The 25,574-nt window shown below is 36.8% G+C and overlaps 1 protein-coding gene and 1 long non-coding RNA gene across 2 annotated transcripts in view; one reads left to right on the top strand and one right to left on the bottom strand.

Moving 5' to 3' along the window:
* The window catches only part of PRKD1 (protein kinase D1), a 135,187-nt gene extending 118,840 nt beyond the window's left edge, over window positions 1–16,347 (top strand). Inside the window, exons 13-18 of the mRNA XM_061463463.1 lie at window positions 911–1,017; window positions 1,391–1,552; window positions 2,890–2,988; window positions 4,059–4,326; window positions 13,137–13,222; window positions 15,370–16,347. Of these exons, the coding sequence (XP_061319447.1) occupies window positions 911–1,017; window positions 1,391–1,552; window positions 2,890–2,988; window positions 4,059–4,326; window positions 13,137–13,222; window positions 15,370–15,588 (941 nt within the window). The 3' untranslated portion in view covers window positions 15,589–16,347. The remainder of the gene's footprint in view (window positions 1–910; window positions 1,018–1,390; window positions 1,553–2,889; window positions 2,989–4,058; window positions 4,327–13,136; window positions 13,223–15,369) is intronic.
* A 586-nt stretch (window positions 16,348–16,933) lies between these two features.
* Window positions 16,934–19,313, bottom strand: LOC133274359 (uncharacterized). The gene is made up of 3 exons (XR_009745127.1): window positions 19,123–19,313; window positions 17,571–17,632; window positions 16,934–17,455 (listed from the first exon to the last, which is right to left on the bottom strand). It is a non-coding gene; the product is annotated as an uncharacterized LOC133274359 (long non-coding RNA).
* Window positions 19,314–25,574: the final 6,261 nt, after the last annotated feature.

The raw sequence follows: 25,574 nt of genomic DNA, 5'->3' as shown, positions 1-25,574 counted from the left end.
AGAGAGACCATTTCTTGAACGGTGAAAGTATTTTGGCTCTGAAATATTTTGTTACAGAAATCAGATGTACTTTGATTTATCTAAGCAGTATTCATTAAACAATGAAATTGTTTTGTTGCCTAAGTTTTGTAATTTGAAGTTTTCTACCTATTAGTGGATCAATGTGTATTAATAGCATCATACTGTCTGTAAGTTCTAGTAAAGAAGATCCTGAGTTGCAGAAAACTGTTCTTTTCAAGAACAATAATGGACAGAAGAAAAAAATTAATTCCATCTTGCTGTTGTTCTTGGCACATTTTTGTGAGCTTTTTTCTTTGTTTTTCAGTAGTTTCTTAGAATGGTTTCTTTTTTATTTTCTTACTCGTTTTTCCTCTCATTCTCCTCCTTTTTTCATCAGTTTCTGGGAGTGTATTTGTAAAGCTGTTGTTTGAGACAGTGTGAAGTGAGAATAATAACTTTCTCACTGAAGAATCTCTATGGCCTCTGGTAAACCTGGGACATGCACTTACATGCCTGAAGAAGATCATTTATTTCATTATTTGCTAGTCTGGAGCTACTGTTGAAGGACTAAGCGTACAACCTGCTGGTTGCAGAGTATGCAGCTTAAGTATATGGACAGGCATAGATATATGTGAGAAAGTTAACTGTGCAACTATATTGTTGAAATGCAGGCCTGGTTTCTCATATGTGTGTGTTTCTTGTGGTTTTAAACAGCTTTGTCAGGTGATAATAAGAAAAGTTCTCTTGTCAAAGGCTAGAAAGATGGGGAATGAAAGAAAACTTATAATGACTTAGTGATTTAATTTGCTGTGAGAATGACTTGATTGTGTCTGTACAATCCAGTAAAAATGGAACACTTCTCAGAATTAATCATGGTAATTTACAGAGGCCTTTTGTTTTATTATTGCAGGAAAACATCGCAAAACGGGAAGAGATGTTGCCATTAAAATAATTGACAAACTAAGGTTTCCAACTAAACAGGAAAGTCAACTTCGTAATGAAGTTGCAATTTTACAGGTATTTTTCTTTTTTCACTTTATTGACTCCATTTATTCATTTCCATAAATACCAGAATTATTAATTTACAATCACAAGTATTTTTGCTGCTTAATCTCAGTAAACAGCCAGGACCAAAGATGGCATCATCACGTTGGGAATTACAATTTCTGCAGTTTTAAGCACTAGGCACAATAAGAAAAACGTGTTTGTTAAACTGATTTGAAGACCATTCATGTTCCTGTACTGTCCATAGAAATTTCATGCCTGTTGCCTGCAGTTTAGGCACACAGTTAAAATTATGAAATACCAAAAAATTCTCTGCTTTTCAGAGGCCTGAGGACTGGTTAGGTAATGCTAAAACCCACTGATCATGGTTTTATCTTTATAATAGAATCTTCACCATCCTGGAGTTGTGAATCTGGAGTGTATGTTTGAGACTCCAGAAAGAGTGTTTGTTGTTATGGAAAAACTCCATGGAGACATGCTGGAGATGATCCTATCAAGTGAAAAGGGCAGATTGCCAGAGAGAATAACCAAGTTTTTAATTACTCAGGTAAGAAATTAGTTATAGACCTAGAAGGAGATTTGAGCTTAATTATTATCACTGTTTCTTATGTTTTGCTTATGGTATAGTTTCCCTGTCTGATTTGTGAAAGCCTGATTTGTAATACCAGGCGTGGTAAGATGGCTTTGTGTACATTATCTGATAGATAGTAAACCATTAAGAGGATCTAGGACTAGACACGTGTGCAGCTGTCTGGCTGCCATATGGGAGGGCCATCAAGCTACAGTTTCTCATATGCTTGAAGAATTAAGCACAAGAAAGGGATGCAGAGCACTAACAACAAATTGTGGAAGACATACACAAAGAAATTTGAGCCCCTTGAACTGCCCCATACATAGCAATTGCAGTTCCTCCTATGCAATTTTGTGTATATTTTCTATGCTGAAATTGGATCTTTCCATTGCCTACCTCTGATTAAATGAGTTTGACTTCCTGTATGACTTCTGTTAACAATGTGATCTGGTTTGGGTTTTTTGCTGTTCTTCCTGTTGTTGTATTATCATATTGCTTCTTTGGCTGCCCATAATACTGGTTTAAGTTTAAATACATGACTGAGCAGTGAGCAGCCTCTCTTTCAGCAGTCAGAAAAAAGAAAGGAGCAGGAACAACGGTGTTGCCGTAGAAGTTTATTATTTAGAGTGGAATGTAGCAGGTTTCCTAGTTTTCAGACTTTCATGAGCAAAACTACCACCAGCTTCAGAATTTGGTTTCTTGCCTTCCCAGGTTTGTTCAGCCTCCTTGCCATTCCCTCCTGTAATATAATAGTAAATTCTGCCAGCCCCAGATGAGAATCAAGGAATGGAGTTAAAGCAATGGGAATAGGATGAATATATTACATTCTGTTGCCGTATTCTTGGTGTCTAATGGAACAGAAATACATGCAACAGTCCTGATGCATTCATCAAGAAAATGTTTTAATTGGATTACATAATATTTCTTTGACATTTTTTGAGTGAATTTACATCTGGAAGGTCATTTTGAAAATATTTCAGCATCCACAGATTTCAAACCAAAGAATGTAAACAGGTACTTAGAACCTAGTTTTTTAACTGTTTAGTGTATAAAGTCTTTGGAGAAGGAAAAACCATACTGCATCCAGTGAAACCAAGAAAACCTGAGGCACAGCACACAATAGCTGACATTTTTGCTTTTTTCTCTTTTTTTCCATTGTAGAGATTCTTGTAAAAGGTACATTCTTGTTGGATTGTTTCTCTCTACACCAGTCCTTGTTTCTTTGACCACCAATAATGTCCAAACAATATCTATATTAAAAAAAAAGGTACAACATTTAAAACAGAATGTCTTTCTTTTTTGTTTCTTCACAGATCCTTGTTGCTTTAAGACATCTTCATTTCAAAAATATTGTTCATTGCGACCTCAAACCAGAAAATGTGTTACTGGCATCAGCAGATCCTTTCCCACAGGTAAGTAGATAATGCCCTTTCTTAAGATCAGTTGTTCACATTATTAAGTTTAGCAATGCTTATTTTATGAACAAAGGGCTAGTGACCTGCTGTATCTCCTCCAGGAGCTACACAGAATTTTGAGATATGAAAATAATAGACCCTTATTCAACAAACATTCCAAAGACAACATGTTTGAAAATCTTTGCCTTGTGTCATTTACCTAAACTGTTCAACTAGATTTTGAAGTGTGACATAACTACTTGTGCGATTGTTTCTGGTTTGCTCACTGTCACAGCACAAATTACTCATCTGGTGGATTCAGTCCACATAAGTGACAATTTGCAAGCAGTCACCAGCAAGACAGTTATTTTTCTGAAAGTTAAAAAGAACTCATAAAGAAGTATTTAAATGCCAGGTAGATTGCAGAATATTTAAATATACTTTCCGGCTCATTGTATTTCTCACTGAAACATGTTTGTATCAACTTCTGTTACCTTTGATCTCCAGAGTTCATCTATTATATCCTCCAACTGCCCATATTCAACAGAAGCACTACTGATAATTTTTAAATAATGCCAATAGCAATAATTGGAAAGAAAGGATCTGTACTGAGGTGTTAAGTGAGTGTTTAAGCAACTAAGTCTGTCCGTCTGAAGAAATTAGAAGTTTGCAGAGAGACAGGGTTTAACTAGGTCCACAATAAGGAAAGTGGGAGTTCAAGAACTAAATCTTGTCAACTTGCTTGATTTAGGAAAAAGCCATTGATAAAACAGTTTTTCTGTTTGCTGTGTTCTTATACTGTGAATGAATAAGTTTATATTAGTACTTTCACTAGAAGCCTAAGCTTTTTGGTCTATCCAAAGCCCTATTTCTTTTAAGCTGTCCCGTGTTACTGATTTTATTCGTGGTGGTTTATTCATGGAAAGAAGAAAGAGAGTAATAGACTGGTAATCTAGTCTAATGCCTTGGTGGAATAAGGGTATTCCTCTCAAAGAGATGCATCTCACAGCTAAACCATGATAAAAGTTCCTCAACTAAGTATTTGATAATAATGTCTGTCTTACTATGGCATTTTTTTCTTTGAACAGGTAAAACTTTGTGATTTTGGCTTTGCCCGAATCATTGGAGAGAAATCATTTCGGCGCTCAGTTGTAGGAACACCAGCTTACCTTGCTCCAGAAGTGCTGAGAAACAAAGGCTATAACAGATCTCTGGATATGTGGTCTGTGGGTGTCATCATTTATGTAAGCCTCAGTGGTACCTTTCCATTCAATGAAGATGAAGACATACATGACCAGATCCAGAATGCCGCTTTCATGTATCCACCTAATCCATGGAAAGAAATTTCTCATGAAGGTAATATCTATTTCTGGCTAATTTTATATAAATGCTAAAAAAAAGTAGTTGTATTTTGCTTTATATTTTTCTTCCCTATACATACCAATGTATAGTGTGTGTAAACTGAAATTTCAAGGTACTGTAATGTGCCATAATCACTGTGTCTGTTTTGTGCCAGCAGCTGCTTTAGACATTTCATACAGAGCATGTGTAGACTGCATATGGAGTAGATCTTCTAGCATGGGATCTGCCTGGAATGTCCTGAAGGAGGCACATAGCCACCTACAGATTAAGTTGCTATAGAATCTTGTGGGGCACCTCAGCTGCTGGAAATGGTGTTTTATACTTACTTCTGTACCTACTCTTTCAAACTTAGTGCCTCTTCAGCCTTTTTCTCGCTCTACTTGTGCCAGTAATTTAGTTTCCATTTAGTAGGATGCTGTACCCTGATAGTCTTTCTGTGGAGAAGATAAAAAAGGTTGGACAATCCCAAGTAAATGAAGTTTCAAGAACAGTGTGAGAAAGTGTTATGAAAAAGACTTCATGCTTGGAGGGAAGGCTTACAGATAACCAGTGAGACTTTTGAAACTGGAGTTCTGGTCAATGGCATCAAAGGCTTTTGACAGTAAAAGAACAATATGAATAATTCACTATGAATATCTTTAAAGAAGTTAAATGAATTCTCTTAAAGATGTCTCTAGATACAGCTAAGTAGGACACTTAAAAATATAAGTTCCATTTTCACCAACATTTTTTTGTACATAGCAGACAATTTCAGGCAGCTGGATTTTCTTTGGGATTCTTTTTTTTTTTTTTTACATCATTAAAACAAAGGAAATATTATCAGATTCTTATCTTTTATTCTGAATTGTATTATGTACCAAATTAAATTCAAGTATTAGGATTTCTGTTTTTTACAGTACAGTTTTTCTGGGTTTCAGGTGACGTGTTTTAAGTTACATGTTAAGTGTAGCCCAGAGAAGTGTGCCTACTGCTTACTATAGTATATATTATAGCTGTTTGAGACTCTCAATTGAAAAATGCTTTGAGAGTATTTTCATTTTATCTTGGTGGCAGACAAAGTTTGATGAGATCTGTTGGGGTTTAAAAAAATAATTGAAAAAAGCAGCTATAAATCTTCACAGTTACACACTAAAGTCCTCCTGAACCTTCACACACTTCTGATATGTAAGCTGACAGAATCTTTTGACAACAGTGCTCTATCTGGCACTAGAGATAAGCAAATAGCAGTCAACACAGAAGAGGCTGCAAGAAATCATCTCCCACAGGTTTCTACAGTTGCAGACAGAAGATCAATTTCTACATTCAAAGGTGAAGATGCAGTAGAGCACCTACAGGAAGCTCACCTACTGGGGTGTTATCTCTCCTCTTACAGAATTGCAGACTTAATTAAGAGTTAATGGATATGTTGTTAATGGATATGTCTGCAAACATGCAGAAGGGGGGAAAGAACACACTTTAACAGATTACTAAATTAAAATTGGCTTATATGCTGTGACTTTATTATGTGTTTTAAAATGGTAGCTATTGAGCCACTCTTTTACGCTAAATGAAAGCCTGAAAAATCTGAACGAATCCATTATGTGCAAATATTATTTGATAATGCTAATTTTTAGAGCTCAAAATTGTACTGAAACTCCAAATTACATAGGGGAAATAAAGAAATGTTTTTCTCATGTCAGCTATTCTGGTCCACATTCCTGCACAGGTCACAAGAGGGCAGTGCATGGGCCCTGGGGACCTGCTCTCTCCGTCCACTTTCCATTATCTATGACCATATAGCATGGTTGAAATGCAGATCTGTCCCTGGTGTCTTAACACATCTAATCTGAATTACAATTCTAAACAGTGCCATGATAACTGATACTACAAATGGCTGAAGCATCTGTGGGGAAACAGATGATCTTAAAGGTTTTATGAAGTTGCTTACTAAACATTGCAAATAAAAACAATTTGAAAGGCTACATGTGTTTAAATGTAAACTATGGTAAAATGAAGCTCATTTCAAGGTAAATACACTGGGGCTTATAAACACCTGTGCAGAAGGTGTTCTGAATCTGCAAAATTCAATCAGAGAATTAATTTCAATCCCAACAGATTACTTTTGTGCCCTTGAAAATCTTGCTTTAGCTTGTCCTAGACTCTTCTACCTTCCCAAAGAGATTAAGCTAATGAATTGGGTATTAGCCTGCCATATCTTTTCTGTTGTTCTTTTTGTTATTTATTCTTGATCACTGAACATTTTTCAAAAGAAGTTTTAACATACATGACTATGATTACTTTTTTTTTAAATTTTATATAAAAAGATGCATAGTAGATTTCTTTTAAAGGTACGGTAGATTTCTTGTTTAAGTATTTTGTGGAATTTGCATCATAGCAATAATTCTCCTAAGAAGACAGTAATTGTCATCAGCTAGTTCTTCCACTCAAACTTGTTAGGGAGTTGCATCAGTGTGGAATGTGGTGCTGCTGTGGAATCTGACAGTCTGTGTTAATAAACATTGATCAGCCGATTTCTTTCAAGCTGCTATGATTGAAACTGCTTTTTGTCATGGAGGATCGACACAGATATTTTCTTGCAAAAAGCATTATTCTTTGTTTCAAAATTAAAACAAGGTAATTGAAGTGATTTTTACTTACAAGAAAGAAAAAGTGTTGAAGATCCAGCAGGTAGTCCAATTTAATTGACTTTTAAAAACCTATGCAAATACTTGACAGAACATTAACACATTACAACCACAGTCTTCAAGAAGCCTTCAACCAAAGTTTTGCTGCATTGCCATAGCATTGAAAAATTGAAATCAAAATTGATTAGACAAGTATTGTCCCAGAAAAAAATAAATGCAAAATACATACTATGTTTAGTGCAGGTAAGAAAGGTCTTTTTAAAGTGTTATGCTATGTGAATTTGAAATATGACAGACATTTGTCAAAGGGCTGCCATAAATAAAACTAATGTAGATATTCTACTTATTTCAATTACTTTCTGCTTTCTTCTCATGCAGTGCTGGATCTAAGCACTCTTTAACAATGCACTCTACAAATTGTACATTATGAATTGTACATTACAGCTAGATTTTGAAAGCATACCTTCATCCAGAGACTATATTACATGCCTCAATTCAGTGAGCTTGGAAGATCTATGCTACCATCTAAAAGAATTAACTCTGATCTATGCATGCCAATAAAAATGCTCAGGTTCTCTGACCTTATAGAATGCAATATGTATGACTGTTAGTTCTTTTTTTAATGCTAAAATATGTCAGTACTGGTTGCTATGAATGTTTATAATATAATCCTAGAAACTCTGTTGTGGAATAGTGAGAAGTGGTACAAGGAATTACATGCCAATTTGAGGTAAAAAAAAAAAGGGGGGGGGAAAAATGTTTATTCCAACCTACTGAAATGTTTGTTCAAACCTATTGCTGCCTATAGCAACATCCTGCTTCATGCACAAAGTAACTGATGGCAGATAAGACAATAGATGTGTGTGGGTGGGGAGGGTGTTTACTTCACAACTGTACCAGGTTAGGATCACAAACATATGCAGCTGGTATGCCTGCACTACCCACTTCTCAAACCACAGGAACTTGTTTGCTTGAATTTCTGTGTATGTGCTTTTAGTAGATCTGTAAATGTTTCAAAAGTTACAGAATTTTTATCTTGTTCTGCAATTTTCAGTTCAGATTAAGGTACGTGATTGTCACCAAAGTGTATTGCCAGTGTCTGTGTAGCAATGACTTTATTACAGGGCAGATAATTTATCGTAGAATGGCTAATGAAAGCAAAGTTAGGAACTTTTGCATGCCTATCGCAAAAAATCAACACTGAGGAAAGCAGAACAGCGCACAAACCTTTCCTTTCTTGCTTATGACTTACCCTGTCTCAAAGAGCAATTGAATGTAAAACTTTTCTCAAGTGTAGTTATTTTAGTGCTCTTTTCAGACCACAACTCATGTAAAAAATATTAAGAATAGCTAAAATTAGGTTTTGCCATGTTTATTTCTATTTTTATTGTAATCAGAGAGGAACTAAAAGCTCAGATGCTTTACTTTCTAGCAAAATCACGTATTTATTTTCATTTAATGGATAGTGCACAAATAAGGTGAATGATGTTGTGTTTGTCACCACTTTAGTTTTAGTGCTCAGTTGATGCTTTTTCTGATGTTACCAAACAATAGCATGTTAATTTTCAAGTGGGAATGCAGAGGCTACCAAAACTTCAAAAGGGAAGGGGAAAAAAAAAAAAGAGGTAGGTCACACCTAAACATTGTGTCTGTAAAAGCAACAACAGTGGTAAAGTAGTCTAACTGTTCCCATTTTATGTTCCTTATTGAGTTCCTGGTCTTAAGGTAAAACTACATTGGCTTTTAAAATTGTACACTGCACTTGATAAGGCAATAGAAGATACTGGAAGAAATTGTATTTTGGAGGAAAATTGTGTCATAAATATAATAGTGTGGTCTGTGCTAATTTTTTTTCTGGAGAATTCTGTGGCGTTTTCTAGCAATTTTAAAAATAAAAATCTACAATCACAAGCCAGGAAAGAAGGCACAGTCCATTTGAGGATAATATTTTTAAGTATCTAATATCTTCAGTCGCTATCAACAGTTCTGTCTTCTCTGCCACTCAGGAATGTGGTCATCAACAGTGACTCTTTTCACTCCATAATGTGTCTGTCTGATGTCATAACATCTGGATTAATCTCATCAACTCTTTCTCCTGAGAAATTCTAGATTTTTTGAGTAATGTTTTGTCTGTCCTCTTCCTCCATTGAAACTTAACCTATAAAAACTAACACCTTTCAATTTTTGTAGCTTTCAGAAGTATATTTTTTCCCAACTGGATATCCCTTCAGAATATTTCTGCAAGCATTGTTTCCCAGAGCTTAGCCCTCCTGCACAAAATCGTTTCCCTAGCTTCACCAAATCCAATTGCTTTACATTGTAAGGTTTGTCAGAGATCTCACAGATTCCTCTGTAGGGAATCCTGATTTCCACCCCCACTAAGTGGCTGCATTTTCCCACCTTTTTCCAATGCCTTCCATTTTTTGTGTTTGTATGTCTAAATAGAACTGTGAAACATTACTCTAGAGAGAGCGTTTCTGTGGTAAACTTTGGGTTTTGTCACAGCTATTCAACATCCTGTCATCCAATCTGCTGTTTCTGTTCCATCTTCAATGATTTTCAAGCCAGCTTGCATTTCTAAGTTCACTGAATTGCTGTAAGACAATTCAGACTTCAGGGTGGAATTTTGCTGGATATTCATACAACGTAATCTGCTTGTAGAATTCTTTCCTATTTTATAGTTTTAAATTTCACATCTGTCAAACATGGAGGCTATTTTCAACAGTGGTACTGTTCATTTCCAACTTTGACCTTGCAGTCCACCAAGTTTGGATCATCTCAAAAGATTTGTTTTGGCTGATCTATATGTTATATATAAAGACAGTACTCCCTGAAGGATTTTATCTGCCTATTAGTGTTTTTTATCTAGTGTGTCTTCACTAGAAGGTGAATTAGGTAGTGGATGTCCTACAATGTGCTATGTCAAGCTTTGGATTATTCATGCTGTGTTTTGTTCTGTTGTGGAATTTTCATAAATCATTGTATTCATAATTATATTTTCATCAGCTACCAACACAGCTATTACTAGTAGCCTGATGAGCTATGTGATGTACACACTGTTGATTAGGTGCTTCACATTACTTCATACTGTTAAATAATTTGGAAAGAAGCAATGCAATTTCTTACATGCATTAAATTTAATCATGGTATGCCTGTTACACTGCTTTTGAGTCAGAAATAAATACTCCAGCTGCCTTCAAGCCAGTATTTATTTAGCCTTTTTGCAGCACAATGTGAATAGCAACTCGTTTCACACGTTACTGAGAAAGTCACATGAATGAGCATTAAATACAAGAAGGTCAAATGCATGTTATACCTCAAAGATGTTCTACCTCAGTAAATGTTTAACTAGCTGTTTAAGCTAAGGTCTTTGCTATACTTACATGTTTGCTAGGATAGATTACTGTTAGAAAATCTCTCTCTTATAGATGTGCAGTTTATAATGGTCAAGCTTTATTTTTCTTTTTCTTTTTTGATAGTACAGCAGAATCTATGTCCCTAAAAATAATAATCTCTGCCAGTTGAAGATTCAACTTTTGCAAAAATGATTTGTCAACAAAGCTGTACTTACCAGCAGTAGGAAAGGGGTTTATGTGTATGAAAAACTTATACCAGTAATCAATAGAGCTATACTCAGAAGAACCCAGGATCTAGGAAGTCCAAAGTTTTGTATTAATGGCAGCAGCTTAATTTTTTGTAAGTGGTAGATGTAAGAGAAGCTAATATTATGGTTGTACTTTAAAAATTATGGACTAAGTTAATCTTTTGTTAATTTGGGACTGCTTTTCTTGATATTCTTAAGGTGATTTCTATAACATGAAAAGTTAAAGTCTGTGTAGTAGGACTAAATGAACGGTAGGGTCAGAATAGTGTTTTCAGATATTTCATAAACTTTTTTGTTAATGTGTGTCACATCCTAAGTGAATTAAAGCAGTCATCCCTGTGAAAACTGTAATTGCCATGTGTTAATATGCAGTGTGAAAATTGTAACTGTGTCTTTACTACAGTTCATTATTTGCCATACAGATAAACTGCTATGAGCAGTTTAGAAACACAAACCTCAACTCTGGAGGTTCTTCTGTATAAAATGCAACTAAAGAAAATCAAGGGGGCATACAGCTTCTTAAAGTTGGATTTGAATCTTCCCACTGGATATCCTGCTGAATGATAACCTAAATGATCAGTAGTAGTGTTACTGGAGTAGTTGACTAGTTTATCCCCTCTTACAAAGTCTGCAGCTCGTGGAACTTGATAAGCCCTCAGCTGGCTGCTGCTATCCTTAAGTCATGGGAAGTAAATAGGAGCCCATAAAAGTGTTAGAAAAAGCAGTACCATAATCCTCTCAGAGCCTTCATTCAGGTTGCTTTCTTGGTGATAACCTATTGGATTTCTGTAGATGATGTGCAGGCCATAGGTGTTCTTTCTTAACGTTCTGCATTTACTGAATTATTGATTTTACAGAAAAATATTGTCAAACTTCATAAGGCTCCTAAAATGTCTGACAAGGATTACTTTAAAATTTGGCTTAAAAAATAATCAAGTCTGTAATGAAAATTCATAAAATTTACTGTAAAATACAGTGTAGTTGCTACCCTTTTTCAAACCTCCTTTATCTTCCTAGACAGAAAATTTAAATGTCCTAACAGTAGATGTCACAGTTTGGTTCCCTGGATCACACTTGAGTTGTATGTCAAAACTAAGTGTTAGTACCTTCCAAATTTTATTCTCTCTCCAGTGTTTTTAACAACTTCAAGTGTAATCATGAAAATATTAATTATATGGGTTTTTTTAATTCAGAAAGTGAGCCAACATGTACATCTTATAGGTACTGTACATATGTACTGTGCATCTTATATGAACTGTAGCCAGACCAAACTATGTTAGGTAGTGGCTGTCAGGATATTCTCAGGACAACATGGGTTTTTTGTAAGCTGAAACAGAATAACCAGGATCTTTCCTCATTTCCTTTAAATAGCCCCACAGAACCCATCAGTGTCTGAACCTCTACAATTAAAGACCGCTTAAATTCAGAATTTTCTCATTAACAGACTATTCCAGATCCCTAAAGAAATCGTTTAATCCTTCAGTTCCAGCACTCAGTCTGTCTGTATTGAACTCTCTAGGTTCTTCTTTACGCAGCACTGTCCTTTTGTTGCTTTGCCAGTATGTATCCTTTGCATCTTGACTTCTGATACTCAGAACTCTTACATTTAAGAAATTGCTTTGCTTGAATTGCATGATTTCCTGGTAAAAAATACCAAATGCTTTTTGCTGTTGAAACTTGGTCTCTTTCTTCACCTACATAAAGATGGAAACCAGCTTTGGACAAGTCAAGATATACTGTAATGAAATGGGAAAGCTGCAGTAATACTATAATTCCCAGTGGCCAGTCAATTATTCTAAACCAATAAGCTTCCCCCAGGCCACATGCCGAACGTTTAACACCACCTAGAATAGAATTTAATCTTTCATAATGCACTTTTTTCTTTCTTATTTAAAAAAAAAAAGAAAAAAAAGGTTTTAGTAGGTGCTGTCAAAGCTTAGCAGCATCCCAGAGATTTTTCCAAATGGGTCACTTGGTACAGTTCCATGCACTGGTCATGGACTCATGGAACTCTTCCCTTCAGGTACCACTGAGCACATACCTGTAACCCCAGAGAATCATTGACTCCTTCAAAAATACAGAAAATAAGAAATTTGTAAAGAAGCCCGCTTGCTTTTATCAAACACCATACTGCTGACTGGCAGGTAGAAACAATCCTCTGTTCAAAAGCTTAATGTTGCAAGATTTAGTTACTTCAAAACCTGATTCCTTGCCTGGGAAGGTGCTGCTGTCAGTCACCTTAAAATGATACTGAGAGCCTCAGAAAAATATATACAGATGTGTTTACTGTGATACTTGAAGAATACTGTAGTCCTCACTTACATGAGATCTTTTTCATTTGAACAGGAACTTAGTGAAAATTATCCTCAGTCTTTGCTGTGTGCCTTCAAATGAACACACAGGGGTAGACTATGCTAGCTAGCAGGTAACTGCTGACTGCAGTTTGTAAAAGACTGGAATAAGAAGGGATAACTGTCCTCCTTTTACATCTGCCATGTCTCTTTATCTCTGGTTTGCATTTCCTCGTTAAAAAATACGTATTTAAACTGACATTTTTCAATATTATTTATTTTCAGCTATTGATCTCATAAATAATTTGTTGCAAGTGAAAATGAGAAAGCGCTACAGTGTGGACAAAACATTAAGTCACCCGTGGTTACAGGTATTGCTACAAATCCATGTTTTTTGTTATGCATTTAGTTTCTAAGTATGTAAAAAATTTCCTCTTTAAGCATAGTAGAATCTAAGCAAATCTGCAGACCTGAAGATGTTTTCAGATCCTGAGGACCTTATCTTCCTTCACCAATTTACCTACAGATTCTCATTAATTTCTGAAGTATTAGATTTCAATACTAAACTCTCTCATATTTTCAGAATACACCACAAAAATTTTTTTATCTTGTTTGTCCACTGAGAACATGATGTATAAAAAAACCCTCTTATAGTCATTTGATGTACATTATCTCGTTGCCTGGAGTCCACCCCAATTCACTTCTTATTAAAACTAATCAATGGGCTTTCACTTCACAGTCATCAGAAGAAATAGTGAAGTTGTATGCTTTCTAGGAAAATTCATTAGCCACCTCCAGTTGATGCTTCCCATTAAAAACTGAAATGTTAGGAATTTTTGAGATGCTAGCAGCCACTGTCTTCTACTCCTCATATGTTAATTTTTTGGTTCTGACAGCAGCCAAATCACTGCAAGTTAAAGACCTAAGCTAGAACCAGTGTAGTGAGCAGCCAGAACCTGTTCCACTGCCCCCAGCCAGGGAGCAGGGTAGGCTGCCTGCGGAGTGGCCCAGGCCTGGGCACTTTGGACCCCTCCCTGGGGATGGGGACAGGCTGAGGCCAGGCTGGGACATCAGCCCATGGGATCTTCCAAAGGATTCACATCTGGGAAAGTAATTGTGGCAAAGGCATAGCACAGGTGAGATGCATAATCCACAATCCCAAAGGAATCTTTATCCAAACTGAAAACTGAGTCCTGCTCCAGTACCTTATGACCTGCTGGTATAGAGGAAAAGGGCTGCAGCCTGCCACCCTGCAACCTGCCTTCCCCAGGGACATTCTTTCTGGGCTTGCTTTTTAACTCCTAGTTTTCTTGTCACTCTCCAGTCTTTTTCCTACTCTTCTCCGTGACAATGATTGCAGAATGTATTTGTCTAAGACTTTGGAGACTTGAGAGGTGATCTGGGCTAAGATCTGCAGCAAGGGTGCTGGCTGTCTGTCATGATGGGACAGAGTCCTTCACCTTTGTACATCCACTTTTGTCACCATGCAGTAGTGAGTGGGGGTAAGCTAAGGTGAGGCAGTACTGCATCAGCTCTAGCACCATGGATGAGTCCGTTTTCCCCAAGAGACCAATAGTGTGGGCAAAGGAAAGATAACAGTGGTGCAAGTAGAGGTGAATTCTGAAAGGATGTGCTTGAAGTAGGCCAAACCATGTGAGATACTGAGAATGAAGGCTTTAATGCATTTACAGTGTGGGGGCTTTCTGGTGCTTTGGCTAGGTGACCAGGGTTATGTCTTAGGTTGAGACAGGGAGAAGGATTAAAAAAGCAAAATGGATTCAGGATTGTGAGCTGAGGCTAGTCTGCATGGGGCTAGGATTGACTTTATTACTACAGCTTCATTTACACTTTGGGTGAGAATGAGAAATTAAATATTAAACTCAAGATATACTTTAGGCAGATGACAGGCTGCAGAGCATGATGGTCTAAACAGTGCGAGAACCAAACCAGTTTCCAGCTTTACTGTTGACTATCACAGATTTCCAAAGTACCTTGATGTTTAGATTAATAAGTCTCTTTGAGCACGACAGTAATTGCCTAAATTTGGAAAAGCAGATCTTTTCTAGCTCAGGCTAAGTTCACATTCCGATAGAGATCAACTGTCTTCACTATTTGATAAAGATCACTAGGATATACATGCATGATATAGATATTTCTTCTTCCTCATTCACCTTGTGACTAGTGTCAGGAATTGTTTTACAACCATGTCTCACTTAGATATTATGGAAATCTGTAAACTATCCATACATTTTGCAAAACTACCAGTAACATCTCCATATATACTATATACACTTAAGACAGAGGTTAATAAAATTATCGAACAATCCTCTAGATTGAGAAAACATATCTCTATAGGCAGATTTCATATTTATTAATTGTAAGACTTTTTTTCATTCTGGACTAATAAGAATGTGTGACCTTTAGATTGCAGAGTTAATAGCACTTTGCATAATCTATAGTAGCGGGGAACATAATTTATTTCAGGAAATTTAAAACTATTGCTGTTACTCTGTTTCAGGACTATCAAACCTGGTTAGATTTAAGAGAACTTGAATGTAAAATGGGGGAACGTTACATCACCCATGAAAGTGATGACTCACGATGGGAACAGTATTCAGGAGAACATGGTTTGCACTATCCAGCACACCTTATCAGTCTACATGCTAACCATAATGAAAACACCAAGCTAGAAGAAACAGAAATGAAAGCCCTCAGTGAGCGTGTCAGCATCCTTTAAGTTGTATCCCCTCTAATCTGTCAAAACACTGTGGAATTAATAAATACATACGGTCAGGTTTAAACGTTTGCCTTGCAGAACTGCCATTATTTTCTGTCAGATGGGAACAAAGCTGTTATGCTGTTACACTGTTGATGTATCTGAGTTGCCAAGACAAATCAACAGAAACATTTTTGTGTGACCAACTGTGTTGTATTTACAAAAGTTCCCAGAAACACTAAACTTGTTATTGTGAATGATTCATGTTGTATTTAATGTATTAAAACCTGTCTCCACGGTGCCTTTGCAAGCTAGTGTTTTTCTTACTTGAGACTCATTTTGGTAAGAGAGAACTTTCCCATGAGGATCTGGGGTTTTTTTTGTGCATCGTTAGTATTGTAAGCAAACTCTTGAAGAGTAGATTATAACTGCTGTTCTGTGAACAACTTCTACTTTGGATAAAAGCTTTATTTAGTGTTGAAAAAATAGAAGAAGCAAAATATAATTAATTGCATAGCACTGTACAGTTTCAAATCAGATCTTGTGTGTATATGTTTATGTGTTTGTGTATGTAGTTACACACACACACATGCACACAGTATAATTTGCTTTTAAGCCTAAATGCCTTAGTAATGTAAACTGCAGCATGTCTGTTGTATTTCTCCTTTTCTTAAAATATTCTTCTCTAATATGAATATTCTCTAAAATGTACATTCAGAAGCTAAATAACTTGTTGACTTTGTGTATGTTTTCAATAAAAATCTTGTTAAAATGGGTTAATTTGGTTAATCTTTCTGTTTAAATTATCCCTGGAATGGCATCAGGAGTAGGTGGAGTAATTTAGGTCAGCTTTAAGAAGCCTGTGTAGAGGTAGGTAGGAAAATGCCACCAGCTAACCTGCATACCTATAAAACATAATTTGTAAGAACCTACTTGGACTGATTTTATATCACAAGTTCAATCAGTTTTGAAACTTACTGGGGCAGTGGGGGAGTTGAGGACACGTTAATGGGGATTTAGTTCTTAGAGAAGTGTGCTGCTTCTGCTTTTCCACTGACTTCCATTGAACTGACAGGGTAATATGGATCTCTCCTGAAAAGTTTAAAGATGCTAATTTTCATTTCTAATTATTACTTAGTATTACTTAATATTAGTTTAACTCTGAGAGGGGTTCAGGCTGCACTGTAAAACATGTTCCAGAATAACTCAGTGACAAGCAAAAATTATGCCACAGGCTGTCTCGGAAAAAAAATCCCAGTTGATATATGGGTTTTGAAGACTGAGGTTAAGAAAGAAAAGATACATGGGATGAAAGGCAGAAGTATGCAATAATAAGACCTAATAACAACTTATGGTAAACCTCTACTGATCAAATCTTGGCTTTATGTTACAATTATCAGCTTCTCAGTAGGTAAATCCATTCTTCCATCGATGAACAGCTTTGTCCAGAAGAAATCTATGCCAGATACATAACATTACCAAAGCCATCAGAATTTTTCTTAGGTATTTTGCACCCCTACTGGTCAGACAGTGTGTAATGTAAAATAAATTAAGAAAAAACTGTTTTATTCGAATGGAAAAGGGGGAAGGAAGTATTTTATAGAAAATTAGAAAGTATTGTGAAAAAATTACTCATCTCCTCCCACCTCTTTCTGATGCTCCTACTGCCAAAAAAGAAATCATTTTCGACATGAGCTGGATGCTGAAGGAAGCTCTCTGATAACACTGGCCTTGTAACATGTTCTGAAACAGTTGTGGTTGAGTAGAGTTCAAATGTGTTGACTATTCTGCCATGCTCTGCTGTCTGTATTTTCAGTTGGGACATTCCTACAAGGCTAAATTTGGCTAATCATTTTTTATTTTTTATTCAGCCTTAATCTTGAATCAGCTGGAAAATAAACATAAAAATGATCTCAGGCTGATTATCAGATTTCTGTCAGTAAAAGTGTATGTGTGTATATATTTAAAAGCAAGTCCACTTAAAGGTGCAGTGGTGGACTCACTGGTAAAGATTATATTCTGTTCTTCAACAGCTCCAGAAGTCAAGCCAAATTAACTGTTTCTTCTAAAGGAAATTGAGGGGAATTACTAGAACCATATAAACTTTGTTCAGATGCTGCTATCATGACTCTTTGTAAGGAGCTGTGACCTCACAGAAGTGCATTAATTTTGTTGCCTCATTCCTCAACATTAACCAGTAACAGATGTTGAGTGCTCAGCTTTCATTCTGACCAATTTAAGTGAGTCAGGATTTTAATAGTGGTTTGATTTAATTTACAATTAGTGTAGCAACACTTGAGCACAGGTAATTTTCAACAACACAGTTAAATTCTCAATAATATCAAATAGCATTCTGGCACTCTGTTCTCAAGCACGGACGCTAGTCAGGAGATTAAAAAAGCAAGCATCTTTGCAACATGCAACAGCATGTCTTAAGAAGCTGGGTGACAAAATTAAAAACAGTGCAACTTTTAATGAAGGAAGGACATTGAGTACTTGCACTAAACCCCATCATCTGCTATTTCTACCATAGCAATGCTTAGAATGCATAAGGGTTTGCTAAGCACAGATCTCTGTTGATAAACATATTTAATTTCATGAAGCACTTCTAATAAAATGTTTGCCAACAGAGCATAGACAAAAGTATAAATAAATTACTACTCTGAGAGACTTTCTGACTAGCCACTAAACATACTTTCAGAGGGACTCTTGTTTTATTAGGAGTGTATTGTACTTTTTTCCTCCCCGTGCCTGTTTTTTTTTGAGCACTGAAGCTTACTTCATCACTTTAGAGAACTTGCTGTGCAAATATTCATTGCTTTTCAAAAAGGAATCTGCCATTAGCCAATATAATAAATTAAAATTTTCCCTGCTGCCGTTCAAAAATGTTGCACTGTGAAATCTGAACTGTTTGCAGCTCAGCCAGACCAATGAAGACAGATGAATTCACTGATTCCTAACTCAAAGCCTAAACGGAAACTTGCGCTTCCAGATACATCGGCATCAAAGTGTACTGAAGCAAATCTGGGATCATATTGTCCTACATGATTTTCCTTTGCTCATATTACTCAGGAAAAAGGAATGGTAGGCTGCTCTGTAGTAATATTTCCATGGACTTTACATTTTCCATTAGGCAAACAGTTCCTGCACATGTGTCATGGAAACAAAACCAGTAGTGGTTACACTGCACATAAGTATTGACCTGAGGATCTATTGATAGTTTTCCTTTTCTCATGTGATTCTGCATATCATCTGCATATCAAGCATGTATACACATAATCATACATCTATAGACATGTTGATTGTGTCAAAACAGCTGGTGAATGCAGACAAGTAGCCAATACATACTTGGAAGCTAGAACTTCTGATTTATGTTGCCATTTTCACATCTACCATCTTTTTTATTCATTCACATACACTTTCTTAATTCAATATCTTGTCCAGGCAGTTTAACTAACTCAGGAAACAAGGTAAGCCAAAAGCATGCACTTAATGCAACTTGTGCAGCTCAGCTGTCACACAGCTGCTGAGCCATGTGTGACCATCTATACACACAATCCTATGGAGGGGAATTCCTGTCAGTGGGTCTTGTTTCCCAGTGTCTCAGATTCTACACCAGACCTCCTTGTTCTCAACAGGATTTCTCCAAAACTAGTTGGATATTTTGCCTTCCCCTTCTCCTTTTTTATTCTACACCTCACTAGTGAAAAGCCTTCCTGAAGTCTCACCTCTCTGGTGATTAGAAATTTGCAAATCCTGGCCTCATGGCAAGGCAATAACCGTCTGGATTTTTTTTTTTTTGTGTCAGCAACAGTCTATTATTCTTTGAGAAGTTAAAGAAAACAGGTTATTTATTTTACATTATTAGATAATAATGTACACCTCTTCTGCACTCCTGAATTTATCCTGGTGTTGTGGTGTCAAAACCAGGACACCTGGACAATGAAGTCACAGAGGTGATGTGGAAATGGGTAATAAACTGAAAAAAAAAACAAATCCTTACTGGAATAATGGGAACAGCTACTTGGCCTCCCATGAAATTAGGGAGAAAATAAAAAAAAAAAAGAAAACTCCAAAGGAAATTTTCAAAATGAACCACTAGGCAAGTTAACCCACATATACTACTTCAGTCCCTAAATCATGGGGAGAAATCAGAGTTGAGTAGCTATGCATTATGGTACAGTATTATTCAGACAGGTCTACTAAAATGTTGGTATCTTGGGAAAGTTCTGCTTCATGCAGATAAACCAGAGCCCAGCCCTTGTAGCAGTTTAGCACCCAAACCTTGCTCAGCTTATCACTTTCACTGAGATAATTTTTTTCTTTGTTTCTCTGAAAAGATAAACTATAATTCATTCTAGCAGCAAAGGAGGCCAGTCACCCAGTCACACACTGCACTGGCCACCTTCTACCTCATGACCAGATCTATGCCATCTGAACCAAAAGTCTCATATTCCTAGGGTTACGGTGCATGTGCCAGATGGAAAGAGCTCAACCAAATCAAATGTAAGTCAGAGGAACTGTATTTGTAGATCAGGTACTTTTCAGTGGTGACAAATTTGACACCTGAATGGGTTACAGAGTTTTGCCTTGCTCTTTGCTTAGTTCATTCCTAGCAGCTGGAGCAAATGAATAATGAAATCAGGCTCTACTGGGTGAGCTAATATTTGTCTGTGCTTCTTCCTGAATCTTTGCTTGCTTGGGTGCAGGACACATTATAAGAAGTGTAAACTGTTTTGCTGCCTCACTAGGCACATCTACAAATCCCATGAAATTGAATGTTTTGATTGGGCATCCAAGCACTAAGAACCTGCACTCTAGGGCATCTACCTCTTCTGTGAGCCTGGAGAACCTTGAGGCCTCAAGCTGCAGAAATCTGCCAGGCAGGGTGCCAACCAGGAGAGCTATAAGGAAAATGGGCATAATGAAAAGCCTTTAAGGCAAATACTGAAATCTGTAAGCACGTGTGCGCTGCCAAAGTTTGACAAAATTTGGCAGATTCTGCTGAAGTACTTCTATTCAGGCAAACTATTTTCCAATATGAGTTTATGATACATTTGCCAACTATAACTTAAATAGTTTCCTATATAACTTCCAAAATTAATAGTGACTTACTGGTGACGACCTCTTACACTTTTAATGGGAACTGATTTTTTAGAAAGTCCTAATAATTACCCTTTGAAAAGCAAATAGTTCAGTCTGGCTCTTCTGTTGACATAAGCACACAAAAACATGAGTTAATTTTGAGCAGTTAGGTCACTAAATTTAATAAGTGGAAAGTGCACTGACATATTCTTAAGAAAAAATAAAATTTGACTTGAGGGACCTGGCCCATATTTACCAAGTAAACAGCTGCAGCAGTTTAAGATGTTACTGCCTCAGCCCCCAGCTGTTTGTTACTGGCCTAAAATAGAACATTTCAGCTTGTCTAGTTGACACTGAAAAGCACAATTTTAATCTTTAAGTTAATTTGCCTGATTGTGAATTAGAACTGTGATGCTCCATTCTGCCAGCCCTACCACTGGGAGACATATGGGAAAAGGGCAGGAGGAAGACTGAGGGCACTGCACTACTGTAGACAAGTATGCCAGAAGTCATGTGTCAGAGTCCTTAACTGCATTTCTCAAGAGGGAATTTTGAGCTTATAAGTCTGAATTCCTGAGGATTTCTGGGTGTCTTGGACTTCCTGATTCCTTATGAAATAGGATTTAAACTCCTCAGTGAGTGATTAAGGACTGCTGCGGTTTCTAACCCTGCCACTTTTGCTCATGGCATTGTATAGCTAACTCCACTCACCACAGTTGATCACTACAGGTGTTAAGAATAGGAATCCTAGTAAAAACAGTAATTAAGGTGATGTTAAAAAGCCATGCTCATGTAAAATATATATATCTACAGATGTTATTCTTTAATCCATTAAAAGGAAGCACGTTCAAATGAATGAGTATTCAAGAATATTCATGGCACAAAGTGGTGAAAAGTTAGAGTAGGTATTTGGCTCAGAGCATCTGACTGGAAAACCTCTAATAGACAAAAGGAGATCTACTAGTAGAAAAAGAATGACTGAAGGCATTCACAGGGAAATAAGGAGCTCTTAATAAGTAGCACATTTTATGTTCTTGGGCTGAACTTGACTTTACCTTAATCTTAATGGGAAGTTTTGTACATCAATGTTCCATCCAGAAAACAGGTCAGTTCAAGATTAACTGCTTTGAGTCTGATAACGGCATTTTCATATTCACTGTGGCCTGAAAACAGCCTCCCTTGTCTAAAAACATTGCATATGTTTATATATGCATATACATTAATAGGAAGTTGGAAGAGTTCCTATGAAACAAGAAAAGCATCGTCAGAAAATGTGTATTTAAAATTGAAATACCCCTTCTCATTCTCAGAACTCAGTAAAACATGAAGGAAAAAATTTACACACTGTTGGTTTTCAAGGTCAATCTTTCCATGAAATTAAGAGAAAGTTATAGGATCCATACTTAGAACCTGGAACAACCACAAAGCAAAACTGCTAGGTATCCAGAATACTATTCCCCTTTTTGAAACTATTGCCATGCACAATTCTTTTAATTTTTCTAAGAATTTATGACTATTAGCCACTTGTCTGTGAGAAAGTAGGCAAATACAACTGTTCATGCTTCACAGCTCGGGGAACACAGGTTTAAATACGTGAATTGGATTGCTCAAAACAAGCTCAAACTAAAAAAAACCTCAGCCACAAATGCACTCTCAAAACAAGAGCACCTTCACAGCCAGACATTATTCTGACTTACATCTTAGGTTTTGTATGGAATTAATGACATTTAGAAAATACAACATTCAAAAATATGCAGGAATGTACAAAATTCTCAGTCAGCCCCTCATTAGGTTTCTATATTTAACTCTATTTGTAGATGGCAAACTGGCAAGGAAAGTAAATGAATGACTTGAGAGCAGAGAGCAGTAATCTGAAATCAAAACCAACAAAAGGCATGCATACTACATAATGCTTTCCTCGCCTTTCCAGGCCAGTTTGGATGCATCCAAAGATTATGCACCCTTAGATGGGATTTTCTGTGGGAGGTAAAGGCTACGCTGTGTGTGTGAAGTGGGAACTGCAATACATTTACAAAGAAACGTTTTTGTCAAACATTTAAAGAACTTGTAAATACACAGACTTCCTGCAGCTACAACCACCGGTGCCTCACAGGTCACAGTGTCTGCATGCTGGCTGCTGGGTAAAGGCACATCCCCTGAAGTCCTCGTAACAAGCACTACCTACCCATGGCAGATCCCTGGGTTTCCAAGCTCATTCAGCACAAACCTCTTAGTACGTTGCTAAGAAAGTACTATGACAAAGTAGGATATAGTTTCATAGTACATGACATAAAACTGCACCTGTGACTCTCCTTTCCCTGTGCAATATGTGGAGCACCTCCCAGTCAATATTGAGAAAACAATGTTGCAGTTCAATGTAATAAAAATGCACATATGAATAGGCTAGTGTGTCACAGATGCATGATAGCACTTAAATCCTTCCTAGTGCTATATTAAAAAAAGCACAGTTGCATGACACAATTTACTCTTCTGATCAAGAGGGTAGAGGTGTCAGCGACTGTACTAGGACTATGATTTCTTCTGCTTCTTATTTCACAGTCTGCCAGTCAAAACTGGCCTTGCCTGTCCCTGGAAGCGTCTTGTAGCTAAGGGTTCAGTACCTGGGGCAGGGAACACCCTCTTCCATCTAAAAGCCTCAAGGCCCTTTGCCCTTGCACAGGCCTTTGCAGGCACCCAGTTACTTTTGCATCTCACAGACCTCTGGATCCAGATTTACTGCAGATTGTTAGTATTGCAGTATTGCAATGCTTTTGCTCGAAAGGAGGCTGAGGAGGCTTCTGGGCAGAAGGAAGAAGATTGCCTAACAGCCCTTCCACTGTTACAACAGCCAGCCTATGAAGATAATACCTGCTTGGCTCTGGGGAAGGAGATAACAGAATAGGAAGGCTAGGTAGTGCAGATTGTACAGAATTAGGATCATAAATACTGCAGTATTTTTCATGCTTAATAAACTCTATCACAGATATTTAAAATGATGGTCTGCATACTCCATGTCTAATTTGTTTTGCACAGACTTAGTCATGTATTCATAGCCTTAAGGGTGATGAAATTATTAATTTATTACTACTAATCCTCTCTCAAGATTTGTACTCTTTTGTTGGCTAAGCTGGTGCTTTTCACCAGTGAAATCTTGTTGGCACAGCCCCTAGAGTAGACCTATTTATATAAGCACAAAAGTCTCTTATAGCTGTAGAGGCTAAATACAGAAATAAGTATACAATTATGATTAGATCCAAACAATAATATCATGTTAACTAAATTCGCTAACTAAATTCACATAAGTAGCACAGCTTCCCTATTCAGACAAAGCCTTACCTTTCCTTTTCAACTTACTTTGCCAAGTAGCTGCTAACATTTTATGATGTGGACATTCATGTGTTTGCCTGAAACCACCAAAGTTATTTCTTTTTAGCTAAGTGGGGAGCTATTACCATCCTAGACTGAACACAAAACAATGGTCAAAGACAAAAACGCCAGGGTACTGTTAATTTTCTGAGCCATCCAGTAACCAGACCTTTTGTTGTATGATTTGCATGATAACTGGGAAACAAGGGATGGTGTGATTTTAGTCCCCTCGCAATATCTTTTTCATACTTTTGCTTTTTATAGTAGATACTTGTTAACAACTTCCGATTTCAAACTCAGTGCAGACTTTATTATAAAACTGAAATATTTAATAAGGAATCATCCTTAGAGAAAAATGAAAATGCTGAAACGCTAGAGGCCATCTTTCAGCACAGGGATGGCTTTTGCTGTCACAGTCCATTCAGGCTTCCGGCTAAGTACTTCTCACACAGTTTGCAGCTCTTCAGACAGAGCAGCAGCTTTGTGCATTTGTGTACCTTGCCACCTACTGGTCATCTTAGATAGCTGCGTAAATAAGCTCCTTGACAGATGCAAGCAAGGCCTGAGGCTTTTCTCTAGATCAGTTAGTGATTGCTCTGATTTTACAAAGCTTTAGGCATATACCAAGTACGTAATACTCAGTCTACTATGTCATTTTTAATGTGAAAAGACAGTAATTCATTATAAGATAGGTACTAAGTCTCCTCCTGTCTGATGATATAATGTCTCAGAGTTTCTACCACTCCTCCTAATTACTCCCTGTTTCCGAACAATAAATTTCTCCTCTGCCTTAGATTTCCATAACAAAGCAATAACTTCTTTTTAAATATAGAAGGAGATGGCCAGCATTTAGGAATTGATATAGTACTTCTGGCAGCTTCTAGTCAGCAGAGTTCACAGTGTGGTGCTGCCAAGCTAGGACTGGCTGCCAGTTCCAGCTACATTTTAAAATAGTGCTGAATGGATAGGGTGCTGAATGCCCCACTTTCTGCTCAAAAGCATTAGTCAATAAGGCAATAGTAAGGTATATTACTCAAATACATTCACTGAAATGATTAGCCCTTTAATTGGTAATTAACCTATCATGCAAAGAGTCTCTGTGAAATAAAAAGGTTAGCTTGCATTCAAAAATCCTTAAATTATTTGAATATAAATGAGATCCTGAAAGTCCTTTTGAACAACTGGGGATGCAAAAAGAAAGGTAAGGTATAAAACCACCTAAAAATTTATGTGAGCCGATTATTTTTCTTAGACTTTTCCTGATTACTTTATACTTCTTGATACTCCTCCTGGTTGGTCCCACCACTCTTGCTTTCAAACTGTTCAGTATCTGGCCCCCAGTATATATTGAAAGCTTTGACATTTTGCTCTGTAATTCACCATTTTGACTGTAATCTCCTCCTAATTCTGTTTTTTTTCAAAGTCTATCTTCAGCTAAGTTTTTTACACAAGCAACTGGATACCTTACCGTATTGAGCAATTTAGTGTGTAGCTCACATCTATCCACCATTAAAGTTCCCCAAATAAATATTCTGCAATTTACATAATTTGACCTT

The sequence above is a fragment of the Pezoporus flaviventris genome, unplaced genomic scaffold (genome assembly GCF_033815535.1).
Source record: "Pezoporus flaviventris isolate CSIRO_AGI_PZ_B2104156 unplaced genomic scaffold, CSIRO_AGI_Pfla_v1 ptg000036l, whole genome shotgun sequence".
Lineage (NCBI taxonomy): Eukaryota > Metazoa > Chordata > Aves > Psittaciformes > Psittacidae > Pezoporus > Pezoporus flaviventris.
The sequence above is the reverse complement of the archived record's forward strand: the minus strand, read 5'-3'. Positions and strand labels throughout refer to the sequence as shown.